Below are 17,557 nucleotides of genomic sequence, written 5' to 3'. Positions count from 1 at the left end.
CAAATTGTTAGCGGATCGTAGATCAGCACGCGTATGATAGTAGTTTTTGTTTGTCTTAAGGATTATAGTCTTCAAACAGTCGTAATTCGACTTTGTAGAAATTTTAGAGATTGTTTTGGTGGGGGTCTTAGTTTTCGTAATTACGAAAACTAAGAGGGGTCTTAGTTTTCGAAATTACGAAAACTAAGACCCCTAAATTTGCCGTTAAATTTGACCTAAAACCCGGTGGAAAGGATCGAACATGATATAATTTGACAGATCAGACCTATTTCTGTTACAATTTGACTTTATATTTTGACGGATTCGATTTTAGGGGGTCTTAGTTTTCGTAATCTCGAAAACTAAGACGGGTCTTAGGTCTTAGTTCTTAGTTTTCGAGGGTCTTAGTTTTCGTAACACCTTTCTAATCACGTACGCTATCGTAACCGCCACAAGCAAAGTCAACCTTTTTAAAAGCATTGGTGCTGTCAGCTATCCCTCGCTCTATTTTCATTTACAGTAACAATACCATTTTAACGGCAGGATGTTGTAAATCGGAACTTAGATATCTGAAACACTGATATCGTCTTCTTTGTCCCGATCTTGTGAAACCAATACTCGGACATAGTTTCGGCAGAAGCTGGTATATGACGTTTTTCCATACTCCGCGAAAACACAATTCTTGCTCAGGTTTTATTTTTATTCCAGGAAAGAACTTGAGAGCGACCTCTAGAGCCTTTTTGAATTCCTCTCTGCGTCTCTGTCCATAAAAGTATCACATACCGGTAACATGAAATCAAAACATCTATGAAAAATTTCAATGGGTTCTCCATGCCGATCGCTCTTGCGGTCGGTGACGTCAGGGGGTATTGTGTGTTATCCTATCACTGCCACATCCAGATTTTGGATGTGTCGCACGATTTGCTGAATGGTTTTGTGTCAGGCCTTCCTTTCTCTTCTCCACCTCCCCCCTCCCCCATCTAAAATTTCCTCTCCCCTAGCCCCTTAAGAAGGCCTGATACTCAGGCTAGATCATCACTGAGTTGCATACTCCAGCTGAGGCTAGTTACTGAAAAAAAAAAAAGATGAAAATGTTCATCTCTTAAGTTTCCTTGATAAAAGGTAATAGTATGTAAAACAAGCATAAGCGTTTAAGGAAACGTCATTTCCCGGTTAAAAAACCTTGTAAATTTTTACTAGATATGTCTTATAATAATCTTTAAAGCGTACAAACCACTGGTCGTGTGTGGTTTTCAAATCGTTTCACTTGGCTTAGGCATGTTTTGAATTAATTTTTAATACTTACCCAGTTTAACATGTACAACTGTTGTTGCCTCAATGGAACGATAAACATTTTTTGCCACGCAAGTATAAGACCCGGCATCGTTTCGACTAAAATTCCTTAGAAGCAAAGTTCCGTTTCGATAAACAACGTGATTTTGAGGAAGACTTTGTCCCGCTCTTTTCCAAATAATCACTATAGTACCTTGAGCTGCACAGTTCAAACTCAAATTGCTCTTCTTTTCTGTAGAAACTCTCAGGGGTGGAGTCTGGATAAATTTGAGCCTATCAGTCACGGTTATTAGTGCAAACGCGGAGTCCTTTCCAAGGGAATTCTTTGCTGAGCATAAGTAAGTTCCGCTATCTGCCTTGGCCACGTTCTGTATAGTTAGTTTCCCATCAAGCACGGCGATCTTTCCTTTAGGTAGATGACCTAACGCTCTTACCCACGTGACAGTGGGAGTCGGTCGACCACTAGCTTTACACAGCAACGTTACGTTTTCTCCTTCTTCAACGATGACGGACGAAGGTTTTTGAATAATTAGTGCTGCAACTGCAAGAAACAAACGTTGAGCATTCAAACTTTTCTCCCTAAAATTATGTGATGAAAACTCCAAAGAAAGTATGTTATTTTTGTATTTTCGACAATCGCTTCGTCCTGAAAGGGAGCTCGGATATGTATACTACACTAAATATTAATTTTGTTTTTCTCTGTGTGCGTAATGTAATACCCTTGTCCCCATCAGAAATTTTATCCTTCGCTGTACACAAGCGTTTTACATAACATTCTATTAACTGTGAATAAATGATTGAGTTGGTGCAAGCAAATGACAGTAATGAAATTACGACGATTTCTTATCCGTCAAGAGAAATAAATGAAAATCGTGGACAAGAAAAATAATTTGATCGAGTCCTTGAGAGTGAAATTGGTATGATTTAGTTCCTACTTGTAATTGTAGAGGGGGAAACTGACCTGAAGTTGTGGGCCAGGTTTAACTATACATCCGTCTAATCCATGAGTCACCTAGTCACGTCTAGACTTGCTACAAGTCGACCTCTTGGCGAGCGGAGCGAGCCTTATTTGGCCGCGAAGCGGCCAACCGCGAGGGACGAAGTCGCGATAGGTATACGAAATCCGACGAAGGACTTTTTTAAAGTCTAAGTCACGTCCTAGAATTTTTGTTTAGTACACATCCAAAACACAGAAAGTAATTTACCACGATCACAAAAATGTGGATAACAAATGGTTACTTAAAATCAGGAGCTTATGGGCCCCTTATTAAGATTTCTTAATCATCAGAACAATTTTTTTAAAAAATACTCTCGGTATGTGTCCAATCGCGTAGATGTTTCTTCACGGAGAATACAGCTGATCATTTTTATGTAGCTGTATAGTTACGTAATATAAGACTTAAGGAAACATTTACCTTGAACAGTTAAAGAAGCCGAAGAGTTCACGACTCCAAGAATATTTCTTGCCTCACATGTGTACTCTCCTCCGTCTTGTGACGTCACATCTCTGATCATCAGGCCACCACTTGATCGCAAAATTCTTTTGTTAAAAGAAAGACTGGAATTCTGTTTCAGCCACGTGACCTGAGGAGTTGGATTTCCTTTAACCTCACACTGCAATGAGGCTATACCAGTTTCGTTTACCACCGTGGACATCGGAGGGGACACAATTGAAGGAGCTGAGATGGATTCACCAGGGTCACCTTTGGGCCCTTGAGGGCCTTGATCGCCTTTAAGCCCAGGTGGTCCCTGATCACCTTGAGCACCTTTGTTTCCTTTAGGTCCTTGCGGTCCGTGAGGTCCAGGCGGACCATGCTTGCCTGGGGGACCAGGCCTGCCACGTTTTCCCCTAATTCCTTTAGGGCAATGCACCGTGCAGACCAGGCTACTCAGGGCTAGCTGAACTCTCTTTTGACCTCACGATTGACAGTTACACTGGTATTCGAGTTCTTGTTTTTTTCCTTAGTGTTGCGTCTGTAGCGACTGTGTGTTTCCGCAACTAAAAGGAAAAAAACAATGATGGTGATAAATTGATTATAAGGAGGGCAAAAAATGCCGCAGAAAACCTTTATGTTTTGGTGGAAGTGACGTAATCACAATTTCGCGAAGTGGGTAAATTACTGCGAGTATCATTCTTAATTTGACTTTATGTTCGCTTCATGTTTTCTTGTAGGATGACAATCAGTAACCTAATACAAGAGAACATTATGTTACCTTAACTATTATGAAAGCCACCTGATCCCTTTATTAAATTTAATCATCGGACATTTTAGAGTACAAATTGAAACGTCAAACTTCATTTGCCGGGCATTTTACACTGTTTTTTTAAAACTCTTTCCTGTGTCTTTGTTTTGTGTGTTAAATAATATTGTTGACATCGTTTAGCGGTAAAAATCAAACTGTAATCGTTACAGGTCTATCTTGGCTATGACGTCATGTTGCCTGCAATGACCTTTATCCTTTCAGACATTGCAAAACAACTGAAACGAATGTTGAAAAATACTTCCTCTAAGACTGTCGCTAGCTCCTATGGGTATTTCCGACGACATCGAAGTCGTGGTGATCTTAGAAATAAATCAAAAAGACGATCGATCACAATGCATCCCGGTCACTGAGTTTGACAGAGTTTGTCGTGCCAAAAAGTATGCTGCACGCCCGGGCTGCACGTTCAGTGTTTTGCTCTGTTGCTTTTTGTTATTTTCTCGTTTAGTTCACTGTCGTCGCCGGGTGCTTGAGCTCGCTAACAATGTTACCTCTCTCAACAATTCTTGATATGCGACGATTTCGTTGAAAAACTAACGATTTTAAGGAAAACTCACCACGAAAACGACGTCTGCAGGAACGGCCCATAGAGAGGCTCTCCTCTTAATGCACGTATATGAAAACCCATGCAAACACTTGGGAAACGTTCTCAAGGAAACACTGTTGAATTTTCAAAACTACCTCGGGTTGCTATATTGTTGCTATTACAGTCGAATCTTTTCTAATTGGCATCATATTAAGCGGCCAGCCTAGAGCTGGTCGAGCTCTATTTAACAGTTGTTACCAGAGCACCTGAGTGGACGAAATTTTCAGTAAGTTACAGCTTAAACAGAACCTCTGTTAATTGTAATTAATATAAAAGCGGTCACCGGTCTGGTCCCAGGCACTGTCGCTTGCCCTTTCCCCAAGACTGGCTGCGTGCTAGAAGTGCGACTATGAGTTGTTTTCGCAGATGTTAGAAACAGCTTCTTGAAAATTTATAATGACGTTATATCCTCCGCCATGTGTCCGTGCCATGTCTCAGCCAGTGAACATAGTAAAAAAGCATTTACCAATTTTCTTACCTGCACCCGCGTCACTGTTGTGTAAGGATGAAATCGGTTCATCGTGAACAGTTGTAAGTGGCCCATAATTATCCGTTCCCCGTAGACTCAAGGCTTGAAGCATCTGTGAGATATGTCCAGAAATGCACGCATTGGCGAAAATGGCAGAAATGGCAATTAATCGCCAAAATCGCCAAGCTGTAAACAAAAATTCAAATGAGATGGCAAAGGGGCCCTTTGGAAAGTGGCGATTTTGGCGAAAATGGCGTATTTGGCGAAAATGGCAGAAATGGCGCTTAATCGCCAAAATCGCCAAACTGTAAACAAAAATTCAAATGAGATGGCAAAGGGGCCCTTTGGAAAGTGGCGATTTCGGCGAAAATGGCATATTTGGCAAAAATGGCAGAAATGGCGCTTAATCGCCAAAATCGCCAAACTGTAAACAAAAATTCAAATGAGATGGCAAAGGGGCCCTTTGGAAAGTGGCGATTTCGGCGAAAATGGCGTATTTGGCGAAAATGGCAAAAATGGCGCCTAAACGCCAAACTGTAAACAAAAATTCAAATGAGATGGCAAAGGGGCCCTTTGGAGGTGGCGATTTCGGCGAAAATGGCGTATTTGGCGAAAATGGCAGAAATGGCGCTTAACCGCCAAAATCGCCAAACTGTAAACAAAAATTCAAATGAGATGGCAAAGGGGCCCTTTGGAAAGTGGCGATTTCGGCGAAAATGGCGTATTTGGCGAAAATGGCAGATATGGCGCTTAATCGCCAAAATCGCCAAACTGTAAACAAAAATTCAAATGAGATGGCAAAGGGGCCCTTTGGAAAGTGGCGATTTTGGCGAAAATGGCGTATTTGGCGAAAATGGCAGAAATGGCGCTTAATCGCCAAAATCGCCAAACTGTAAACAAAAATTCAAATGAGATGGCAAAGGGGCCCTTTGGAAAGTGGCGATTTCGGCGAAAATGGCGTATTTGGCGAAAATGGCAGAAATGGCGCTTAACCGCCAAAATCGCCAAACTGTAAACAAAAATTCAAATGAGATGGCAAAGGGGCCCTTTGGAAAGTGGCGATTTCGGCGAAAATGGCGTATTTGGCGAAAATGGCAGATATGGCGCTTAATTGCCAAAATCGCCAAACTGTAAACAAAAATTCAAATGAGATGGCAAAGGGGCCCTTTGGAAAGTGACAATTTTGGCGAAAATGGCATACACTAATTCTGTATCTTTTCATCAACCACAAATAAAAAAAAAATAGAGAGTGCATGTTGGCCTCGTTCTTAAAACGTGTTTTGGCAGAAATGGCAATTACTCGATGAAATACCTAATTCGTCAAGACAAATTGAAATGACATAGCAAAGGGTCTCTTTTGAAATGGCTATTAATTGCCAAATAGTTAACCACATATTAATATAAAAAGTTTCCAATAGTGTAATTGTATACTAATAATGACAACGCTACTGTAACTTAAGTGTCATTAATCTTTTTTTTAATGCTGTTACCTTTAATTGATAACCTCTTGTGATTTGAAATTCGTCCCAGACAAGAGTGTTTGGTCGGGAATTACCACTTATAACTAATTTCTTGCTCAATTCAAATCGAATGGCCAACGAGTTGTATTCGATTATCAGTAAATGGTGATCTTCGTAATGTTCATGGCAACTTTCTTAACAAAAAATCCAAGATAGGTATCTTTAATTTTCCAGGCTTGTAGGCATTGTTTGAATAGCGACAGTTCAACATTATATGTTATGAGGAATCCAGGTTGGTTCTTGGCTACGCATTCAGATAATTAGATGGTCCGTATTGCCTTGTATATCCATCCTGTTTGTTATAATGGCGTTCAATCGTACAAGTATATATAAATGAGCTGGTTCATTGCAGTTTCACAGAACATGAACATGTAAGGTTTAGTAGTTGTTATTTTGACGCGGCGGCCATGTTGAAATAGTCGATTTTGGATAACTACTCTATGTAAGTAGAAACGATTAGTGTCATTCCCAGCCGACTTTGGTGGTCACTCTATGTAAGCAAAACGATTAATGTCGTTCACAGGGACTCTCAGGCAATTGTTAAAATAGAAGGTAAAAAGGCCGGGTGACGTGTTTCGACGAGCATTAGCATTAGCAATTTAATGGAACACATATTGTACTGAGAATTGTTTTGGTGGTCTCAGCGCAAAAAGCAATACATTTTCTAAATTTCTGGCCCCACCTCATAAAGCAATAATGGGACACATTTTTTAAGAACGAGACAAACATGTACACTCTCTTTTTATATATCTAGTTGATGAAAAGATACAGAATTAGTTTGAATGGGATATGTTTTATGAAAGAGACAAACAAGTTATTACTTTGATCCAATGTTTATGTTCAATAAATGCGGTGAAGTATTGGGCACAAGTGACATTTCGTACATAAATTGGAAATAAGCGAATTCAGACATTCCAAAATGGCGCATGCAAGCTGCTGGACATTTCGGCTTTCGTTACTTTTAGGGGACCGTTTCTCTAAAGAGCAAAACAAGTAAGTGCGAGAAGAAAGTGAAGAGTTTAAAACGACGGAAGAAGATAATGTGTATAGTGGAGAACCAAAAAAGAATGAAGGGCACACAATGGTTATCGTGAAAGCATCTTTTAGCCAGGAACCATGCGTTTCGCAATCGCTTTTGATTTAAGGCTGCCTCACAATTTAATGGAACCAATGTGAAGAGAATTGTAACCAGTGAGGATTGTTAAGGTCTACATCGAACTTCAAAAGTTAGAGTGTCCATGGCAAGGAATTATTATGATTTCAAGGACTTGGTAGTTCTCACCGGTAGTTTCGAAAACGAAGCACTCGAAAACGAAGACCGAAGCACGAAGCACCCAAAACTCGAAAACGAAGCACCCAAAGTTCGAAAACGAAGCACCCAAAGTTCGAAAACGAAGCACCCAAGTTCGAAAACGAAGCACCCAAAACTCGAAAACGAAGCACCCAAAACTCGAAAACGAAGCACCCAAGTTCGAAAACGAAGCACCCAAAACTCGACACCGGTCTGTCCTTTATAAACACGAGACCAATGTAAATACAGCAGAAATCAAGCGCGATAACGAGTATTCGATAACGAATCCAATGCAGTTCAAATCTACTCAAGCACCCAACAAATTCTGCCTGGATCTGATCTGATCTGATCACGCAGTGTCATAAATATCCAATATGGTAGACTGCAAAACAGTCGGGTTTTTTTCTTCTCAAAATCAGTAAAGAAGTCGGTAAAGCGTGGCGTAAGAGTAATACGCGCGAGCCTCACAGTCCGTTTTCAGCCTCGTTTCAGACCTTTTGTGTTACTGCTCACGCGTACTTGAATAAGCCAAAATCTGCTGACGGACAGTTTTGAAGTCTACATAAACATGCATGCGTACCGAAAAAACGCATATTAAGGTAAGATGTATCAAGTATAGCGAGACCAATAATAAAATTAATACATTATATCCCATCTAGAAACGTTCAGTTAAAAAGTTGGCAGGCTCTTATAAAACCTTGGGATGGATTTTGTGGACCTTTGGAGGTGCGGACGCATCCGCTGCCTCCACCTGATTCGGATTGCGTCATGCAAGACGTACAGCCTACAGAGGTTTCGAGTTTTGGGTGCTTCGTTTTCGAGTTTTGGGTGCTTCGTTTTCGAGTTTTGGGTGCTTCGTTTTCGAACTTTGGGTGCTTCGTTTTCGAACTTTGGGTGCTTCGTTTTCGAACTTTGGGTGCTTCGTTTTCGAACTTTGGGTGCTTCGTTTTCGAACTTTGGGTGCTTCGTTTTCGAACTTTGGGTGCTTCGTGCTTCGGTCTTCGTTTTCGAGTGCTTCGTTTTCGAAACTACCAGTTCTCACCTCGAGTAATTAGTGGACTTGTAAGTCTTTGAAAGGAATTAAGAACCATACAAAAGCAAATGATGCTAGTGTGATATTTCAGCGCATCACATCACTTTTGGTAAGTCAAGCGACATCGAAAGTAAGGAAATGTTTACTTAACCTGTGAAGTACATGGCACAAATATATATTAGCTTAACTGAAACGACTTCCATTTGTTGTTTTCAGATATATTTGATTCAGTTGTATTTGATAAAATAATGTTGTTTGACAGTTAGGTAAAGCTGTTTTGTCAAATATTTGATTCAGTTGTATTTGATCAATGTTGCCTCACAGTTATTGGGGCCTCTTATTAGGCAAGTAATGTGGGCTTTTTTTTAGTACTGTTGCCTCACAGTTATAAGGACCTCTTTAATTATCTACTTTGAAGGGGCCTCTTTTGGCATACAATTTGAATATTTTGCCACATATCGCCAGCCATCTGGCGATTTTTGCCAAAATCGCCAATTTCGCCAAAATCGCCATTTTCGCCAAAATCGCCAGCCTCCAAGGGGCCACTTTTGGCATCCAATTCAAATCGCCAGCGGCTGGCTATTTTTCGCCAGTTTCGCCATTTTCGCCATTGCATGCATTTCTGGACATAAGTGTCTACCATACCTGCGAACGAAAAGTAAGCACCATCGAATAAAATTGTAAAGGATCCGTTTCCCAGGATGAACTTTTTGACGGCCCTGAGTACCTCACAGTGAGTTAAGATTATAACTTATTAGAGCGGTTTTCACTTGACTGTCGAAAGGGATTGGTTTTGGTTTTGGTTTTGGTTTTACTACGCCCTTTGGTTGGCTAGTGTATTTACTTTGGTTTTGGTTTTAGAGCGGTTTTCACTTGACTGTCGAAAGGGATTGGTTTTGGTTTTGGTTTTGGTTTTACTACGCCCTTTGGTTGGCTAGTGTATTTACTTTGGTTTTGGTTTTACGACAGTCAAGTGAAAACCGCTCTACGACAGTCAAGTGAAAACCGCTCTAGTCCTTAACCATGGTAGTTTTACCAATATGAACTGTGGAACCAGTTGGTTCCATACTGGAAAAGAACAATGGGACTCTTGTTTTAATTAGGTACTTATAAGTTGTTTATGACACAGGTTAATTAAACTTTGCTCTTTAAGAGTTTGCCAATAGAAAAAAAAAAAGTAGATCACGTTCTAAGAGTACAACGCAACTATTTCGGACAACCGCGGTGGTTGGTATAAGAATTTGTCCATTGCTAATGTTGTTTCAGTGCCTGTTAGTGTTAATTCTTCGAGTTGCAAATCAAAGTTTACAAGTCGGTACGAAACTAGGAGTGGTTTCTTAATCCCTGAAAAGAAGCCGCTGTTGCTATGAACTCGCCGCCGAAATAATGTTTATCCATCTTCAACCAATCACGGTGCGTTGTCGGACTTGATGCGTGGTATTAACAAGTATACGTTTTGCACAAGAGCGTCACTCTGTACTTGGACCTCATGCCTTACAGACATTAAAGCTTTCTCTCCTTATAGTTCTGTTAAGTCTCTTAATCTGTCTCTGAGTGGCGATTAAATGTCTTAAATAAATTAAATTAAATTAAATAATCCAGCTCTTCGACTACATTATTATCTATTGCTCTACTGAGCACTCTAATAGCCGGTGAGGATTTCAACTCAATGTTTGGTTATATATCTGACTGAACTTAAGAAAACATGGCTTCAGTGAGTGTCTACAGGTCCTATGTTAAGTGTGTCCTTGGTACCAAGACTTTGACCCTCCCGACCCAGGAGAATGGGTGACTGTCGGCGCCTCCCAATGAGCTCTACAATTATCATGATAAGCATTCTCAGCAGAGGCCTGATGCAGCTGGGCAAATTAACAACAAGGTACTTGCCAGTCAAAGCCTCTACTGAACACTGCTGCTTACTGAAGGGGTTTTGCCAAAACAGCCCCCTCCCTACCCCACTAGTTTTGACCCCCAGGCCTTTTCCACCCACCCACTGTTAGGGCAGTCCCTGGGCTATCCAGCTGTACCGACCAAAACGGCAAGACCTCTACGTTTTTGGACACCGGACTGGCCTGGAGCGGGGTTGCGGCCGACTTTTAAGCGATTTATGACGAAATTAGTTGCTCCTTATGATTACACATGAATTAATACAATAAACATGTTTTACCCTAATCTAATTGATCTTTGACCCTGTCTCAAGTAAATTGTTACCAAGGACCTAAAAACGGCCGTCTCATCATTAGTTTAGGTCTTTCAGAAATAAATTTGGCTTACACTGGACTGTCAAGGGACTGGTCATTATTTATCGGGAGGGGGGGCTGCTGCAAATAGGGGGTGGGCCACCATTTTTTATGCATGGCTTAAAGGGGGGCCATTAAAAAATATGCAAACATTTTGCCGGCAAAAATGTTAAAAGCTGCATCTGGATGCATAGAAATTGCCAGAATACACTCCTCAGATCGCGTAAATCGCATTCATCGTGCTCCTGGTGATTCAGGCCAAAACGAAGCTAAAGGGTCCAATGCGGCAATAGGCGATGCCCTGGTGGATGGGAGTACACTCAAATGGAATTACTATGGACCTCTTGATGGTCTCACAGAAGATGAAGTCAAGAATCTCTCAGTGAAAGACCTTCAAAAACGAGAAAATGACCGCATGGGAAAAAAAATGCGTGGAAAGTTGCTGAAGAGGTAAGAAAGATAATTGATGATGAGCCTTGTCCAGCCGGGGATTACATGAAATCCTATGTGACCACAAGGCAAGTCAGATATAAACAGAGCGACAGTTCCTGGCAATGCCTATTTCAGTAAAATCGAAAAATTCACACAAGAGCATGGTGAGAGTGGAGAAATGTACATGGAGTTTTTAAAAGGATCTTGCGAAAAGGAAAAGAATGAAAGGTGTGAATATTGTGTTTCCAATGACTTTTGCTGCTCTGCTGACATAAAACATATCCCCAAGCCATATCGCGATGCCCAAAGACCTGGTCTCCATTATCTTGCTACGAAAGACACCACAACTGTTGGCAGAAGTGTGGATGATTTCCACCCAAAGGGTTCAGCTGAAGGCTTAAAGCCGTAAAAATGATTTTTGCTGTTTGTAGTCAGTACAATTGCGTAACATCTTTATGACTTGGGTCAGATTCTTGAGTGTTGCTTTAACTTGGCCTCTAATAAATTTACTTACTTATTCGAAAGATGGTGTAACAAGTTACCTTACAGCATATGCCTCAGTAAAAAACATTTAAGCGATCTATGACGAACTTAGTTGCTACTTGTGATTACACATGAACGGGCCTTTCGCATTAGTTGATCACCGTGATCAACTTTCAGTAAACACGAAAACAGTTCGCTTTTGAAAACTTCTGTTAGCACGAGCTAAAAGAGCATATTAAAATTAGGTAACGTGTAAATTTTCAGCCGTATATCGCAAAAGTAGCGATTGCAACGGCCGCCGAAAATTAGAAAGATTTGTATGAGAAAAACCACAGGCGACCCAAGCTCGGTGCGTAAATTACCGCGAGTTTCGATACTGTTTTGCCGGTACGAACGATTTAAAGACTTTGAATGAGAAATTCAATATAGTTGTTAAAACGTAGAAAGATAGGTATGAAAATAGATATAAATTGTACTTTCGTGAACTTGGGCCTGTAGTTGCTTTTTCTGTGAAACCTGTGCTCAATTCATGGCCATATTATAAGGTTTTACGGCCCGTTGTTTGTTTGGTGTTGTTTTACTACATAAAGCGAAGCAAGGCAGGTGACTGTGTGCAGTCTCAACTCACAAATCTCTCCCGCATCAAAGAACAGCGCACTGATTCACCATATAAGCGCCAAATCCTTTAGACATGGTCAGTGTCTTAGGCTTCCCCTAGTCATGGGTATTGCGATGTCACTGCTTTTTTGTGGAATTTTTTTTGTTAAATTTTTGGTTCTGGGCAATCTGACGTGCGCTCAGGAAACTCAATGACTACGTGTTGCGTGGTGGACGCGAACATGGACTCAGGGGAACCAGGTAGTCAATACTGCGTGACAAAACGTGGATATTCTTACCCTCAGATGGTCTGCTGATTGCACGTGAGTGGTGTTTGGAGTTATCCAGTTGGATGAGGGTATTTAAGATGTTCGCGTTCACCATGTAACACGTAGTCATCGAGTTTCCTGAGCGCACGTCAGATTGCCCAGAACCAAAAACTTAAAAAAATTTTCCCACAAAGAACACTTCCAATACCCATGACTAGGCGAAGAGATAGGAAACTGAATGTCTAAAGGATTTGGCGCTTATATGGTGAATCAGTGCGTGGTTCTTTGATGCAAGTTTGGTCAGTCCTAGATGGTTATGAAGAATTAGCCGGCTCCTCGGACGATGGTTAAGTTTAACCCAGGATTAAGCAAAATTTTAATCATGATGTTCTTGTCTAAGAGCATGTAACTAAAACTTACAAAATACCGTTGAGCCTTTACTCTGAGATACAGTAATAATAATACAAAAAGTTACTCTAAGCAATGCATGGAAGGTAAATACAAAATAGGGGAACAAAATTTTAGTCCTCCATTAGCACCGATCGGCCTTTCAGGAACAGAGGTTTTAAGCCCATGAGAAAGGGACAAATATGTAATGAATAGATGAAGATAATAATATTGTCACAGTCAACTCAACCATCTGGGATACATACCGACTTCTCAATAGCAATTTGTGAAAAGCAATACATCAACAGTACTAACTAGAAACCAAAATTGCCTGTCTACTTTCGTTTCCTCCATTACTATCACTAACTAAAACTGACTAATGGCAGGAACATTTGGGCCCATGCTATTGAGGTGTGCCTTTTATACACTCGTAGATTCACTACTGTACCCGCTATGAGTATATACAAGGTAGTATTTTAAATCTCTAGACAATGGGGGAAAATCTATATCGTTTACTTAACAAACTAAATTTCTTTCGACAGTAAATTTGTTTGGTAACTTTTGTATGAATTTTCTTCATAGTCCTGAATGTGTACTCAATCTTACTTCGGAAAAAGGTGATTTTGACTCTGGATGCTGTCAGAACTCTCGAAGAAAGACTTTGTGAGGATGATAGAATACTAATAAACAAATTTGATTAAGGTTTGGTCTCTGTAAATAATCTCAGTATTAAATAATAAAGTAAATGTTTTTTTAACAAATTGTATTTGTAAATAGTCTGGTCTTAAGAATTTTTTTTTCAAATTTTGATAAATAATGTACATGACTGAATGTCATTCTGAAAAAAAAATCAGCTAACCTTTTTTATATCGTGCTTTCATTTTTTTAAACTGAAAATATGATAACCATTCATGACAAGAAACTTCTTATTAATAAGGCAGCCAAAGACATCTCCTTCCACACAACAGTACCTTACTTCAACAAAACAATGGAGATATGTCCAGAAATGGCAATTACTCGATGAAATACCTAATTTGTCAAGACAAATCGAAATGACATAGCAAAGGGTCCCTTTTGAAATGGCTATTAATTGCCAAATAGTTAACCACATATTAATATAAAAATGTTTCCAATACTATAATTGTATACTAATAATGACAACGCTACTGTAACTTAAGTGTCATTAATCTGTTTTTAATGCTTTTACCTTTAATTGATAACCTCCTGTGATTTCAAATTCGTCCCAGACAAGAGTGTTTGGTCGGGAATTACCACTTATAACTAATTTCTTGCTCAATTCAAATCGAATAGCCAACGAGTTGTATTCGATTATCAGTAAATGGTAATCTTCGTAATGTTCATGGCAACTTTCTTACCAAAAAATCCAAGATAGATATCCTTAATTTTCCAGGCTTGTAGGCATTGTTTGAATAGCGACAGTTCAACATTATATGTTATGAGGAATCCAGGTTGGTTCTTGGCTACGCATTCAGATAATTAGATAGTCCGTATTGCCTTGTATATCCATCCTGTTTGTTATAATGGCGTTCAATCGTACAAGTATATATAAACGAGCTGGGTCATTGCAGTTTCACAGAACATGAACGTGTAAGGTTTAGTAGTTGTTATATAGACGCGGCGGCCATGTTGAAATAGTCGATTTTGGATAACTACCTTATGTAAGTAGAAACGATTAGTGTCATTCCCAGCCGACTTTGGTGGTCACGATTAATGTTGTTCACGAGGACTCTCAGGCAATTGTTAAAATAGAAGGTAAAAAGGCCGGGTGACGTGTTTCGACGAGCATTAGCATTAGTAATTTAATGGAACACATATTGTACTGAGAATTGGTTTGGTGGTCTCAGCGCAAAAAAACAATACATTTTCTAAATTTCTAGCCCCACCTCATAAAGCAATAATGGGACACATTTTTTAAGAACGAGACAAACATGTACACTCTCTTTTTATATATCTAGTTGATGAAAAGATACAGAATTAGTTTGAATGGGATATGTTTTATGAAAGAGACAAACAAGTTATTACTTTGATCCAATGTTTATGTTCAATAAATGCGGTGAAGTATTGGGCACAAGTGACATTTCGTGCAGGTTTACATAAATTGGAAATAAGCGAATTCACACATTTCAAAATGGCGCATGCAAGCTGCTGGACTTTTCGGCTTTCGTTACTTTTAGGGGACCGTTTCTCTAAAGAGCAAAACAAGTAAGTGCGAGAAGAAAGTGAAGAGTTTAAAACGACGGAACAAGATAGTGTGTATAGTGGAGAACCAAAAAAGAATGAATGGCACACAATGGTTATCATGAAAGCATCTTTTAGCCAGGAACCATGCGTTTCGCAATCGCTTTTGATTTAAGGCTGCCTCACAATGTAATGGAACCAATTTGAAGAGAATTGTAACCAGTGAGGATTGTTAAGGTCTACATCGAACCTCAAAAGTTAGAGTGTCCATGGCAAGGAATTATTATGATTTCAAGGACTTGGTAGTTCTCTCCTCGAGAAATTAGTGGACTTGTAAGTCTTTGAAAGGAATGAACCATACAAAAGCAAATGATGCTAGTGTGATATTTCAGCGCATCACATCACTTTTGGTAAGTCAAGCGACATCGAAAGTAAGGAAATGTTTACTTAACCTGTGAAGTACATGGCACAAATATATATTAGCTTAACTGAAACGACTTCCATTTGTTGTTTTCAGATATATTTGATTCAGTTGTATTTGATAAAATAATGTTGTTCGACAGTTAGGTAAAGCTGTTTTGTCATATATTTGATTCAGTTGTATTTGATAAATGTTGCCTCACAGTTACTGGAGCCTCTTATCAGGCAAGTAATTTGAACTTTTTTTAGTACTATTGCCTCACAGTTATAAGGACCTCTTTAGTTATCTACTTTGAAGGGGTCACTTTTGGCATCCAATTTGAATGTTTTGCCACATATCGCCAGCCCTCTGGCGATTTTTGCCAAAATCGCCAATTTCACCAAAATCGCCAGCCTCCAAGAGGCCACTTTTGGCATTCAATTCAAATCGCCAGAGGCTGGTGATCTGGTGATTTTTCGCCATTTTCGCCATTGCATGCATTTCTGGACATCCAATTTGAATATTTTGCCACATATCGCCAGCCCTCTGGTGATTTTTGCCAAAATCGCCAATTTCGCCAAAATCGCCAAAATCGCCAAAATCGCCAGCCTCCAAGGGGCCACTTTAGGCATCCAATTCAAATCACCAGAGGCTGGTGATTTTTCGCCAGTTTCGCCATTTTCGCCATTGCATGCATTTCTGGACATCTAATTTGAATATTTTGCCACATATCGCCAGCCCTCTGGTGATTTTTGCCAAAATCGCCAATTTCGCCAAAATCGCCATTTTCGCCAAAATCGCCAAAATTGCCAGCCTCCAAGGGGCCACTTTAGGCATCCAATTCAAATCACCAGAGGCTGGTGATTTTTCGCCAGTTTCGCCATTTTCGCCATTGCATGCATTTCTGGACATCTAATTTGAATATTTTGCCACATATCGCCAGCCCTCTGGTGATTTTTGCCAAAATCGCCAATTTCGCCAAAATCGCCATTTTCGCCAAAATCGCCAGCCTCCAAGAGGCCACTTTTGGCATCCAATTCAAATCGCCAGCGGCTGGCGATTTTTCGCCAGTTTCGCCATTTTTGCCATTGCATGCATTTCTGGACATAAGTGGCATCTGTCGATGAGCGTGAAGTTCGACCTCGACGTGAACCAGTGCCACAAAGCAGACAACAAGGGAGAGAAATATTGAAGAGAACGCTAAAGTGTTGGAGACTGGACGCGTCTTTGACGACTCCATCAATCAGCTTTAGAGTCTGAAACGAAATTTCAACGTAACTTGCTCGTACAATGTTGATTCTTTGCGTACAGTGGCTAGGTCTTTTGGACGTGTCGTGTAAACCTGACCTTGTTTCCGCCTTCAGTTTTGGCTATTTTCCAGCATTAAGCATTTTCTTACATATAGCCATTTCCTAAATTCCAAACTCAGCGCGGCGAGGTCTGTTACGCAACCTCATATCACCGGGTTTAAGTCAGATGATTTGTACCAGTAGTCAGTAGGTTCACCATTGTTAGTACGGATCATTTATGTTTGATGTTTTGACAAAAAGCTCCAATGCAAAGCAACAGCTCTAAGTTTGTTTAAGCAACAGCAAGAGCCATTGTGGCTCTTGGCAACAGTTAAAAGTAATCGGTTAATCCATCACAGTGCCAGTTAATGGTGGGTATTTTCTTCTCTCTATACATACCATTCTTGACAGAAAAAAAGGACCCCTTTCATAGACTTAGTGAGAACACTGCATCCCTAACTACAGTACTGTAAATGGAAAGTTGTCCTTTTCACAGCCCAAGATGCGTCTGTTAGCCCTCATAAGTCCTTTTACAGGCCTAAATAACGGATTCCCCTATTCTGATACTTCAACATCCCTTTCCTTTTATATACCTGAAGCCTGGAAAAGGCACCCCTTTTCAACCTCCCCCGGCATAGACCATTATTTTATGCCATTATAGGGAGTAACCCCCCGTCCCGAGATCAGAGGAAAAAAAATGTCAAAAACGCCGGCGTTTTGCTGCCATCTTAACAACACAATGTTTTAGATGTAGTTCTCAGGTTTAACGCCAGGAAAAACTTGTAACAAGACAGATATAATAGACACTTGGACGCAGTTAAAGCTGCT

General features: G+C 40.2%; 2 protein-coding genes across 3 annotated transcripts in view; both read right to left on the bottom strand.

Moving 5' to 3' along the window:
- Positions 1 to 17,557, bottom strand: part of LOC140944521 (uncharacterized) — a 145,898-nt gene that overhangs the window by 49,428 nt on the left and 78,913 nt on the right. The window lies entirely within an intron of this gene.
- Positions 1 to 17,557, bottom strand: part of LOC140944875 (contactin-5-like) — a 70,802-nt gene that overhangs the window by 2,730 nt on the left and 50,515 nt on the right. The window contains exons 1-3 of one of the 2 annotated variants that reach the window (XM_073393977.1): positions 4,599 to 4,939; positions 2,688 to 3,271; positions 1,286 to 1,813 (exon numbers count right to left, since the gene is read on the bottom strand). In XM_073393977.1, coding sequence (XP_073250078.1) covers positions 1,286 to 1,813; positions 2,688 to 2,928 — 769 coding nt within the window. In that variant the 5' untranslated portion in view covers positions 2,929 to 3,271; positions 4,599 to 4,939. Of the gene's footprint in view, positions 1 to 1,285; positions 1,814 to 2,687; positions 3,272 to 4,598; positions 4,940 to 17,557 lie in introns of those variants that run through there. The other variant, XM_073393978.1, reaches the window with a different exon arrangement.

The sequence above is a fragment of the Porites lutea genome, chromosome 7, assembly GCF_958299795.1.
Source record: "Porites lutea chromosome 7, jaPorLute2.1, whole genome shotgun sequence".
Lineage (NCBI taxonomy): Eukaryota > Metazoa > Cnidaria > Anthozoa > Scleractinia > Poritidae > Porites > Porites lutea.
This window is presented reverse-complemented; position numbering and strand designations above follow the sequence as displayed.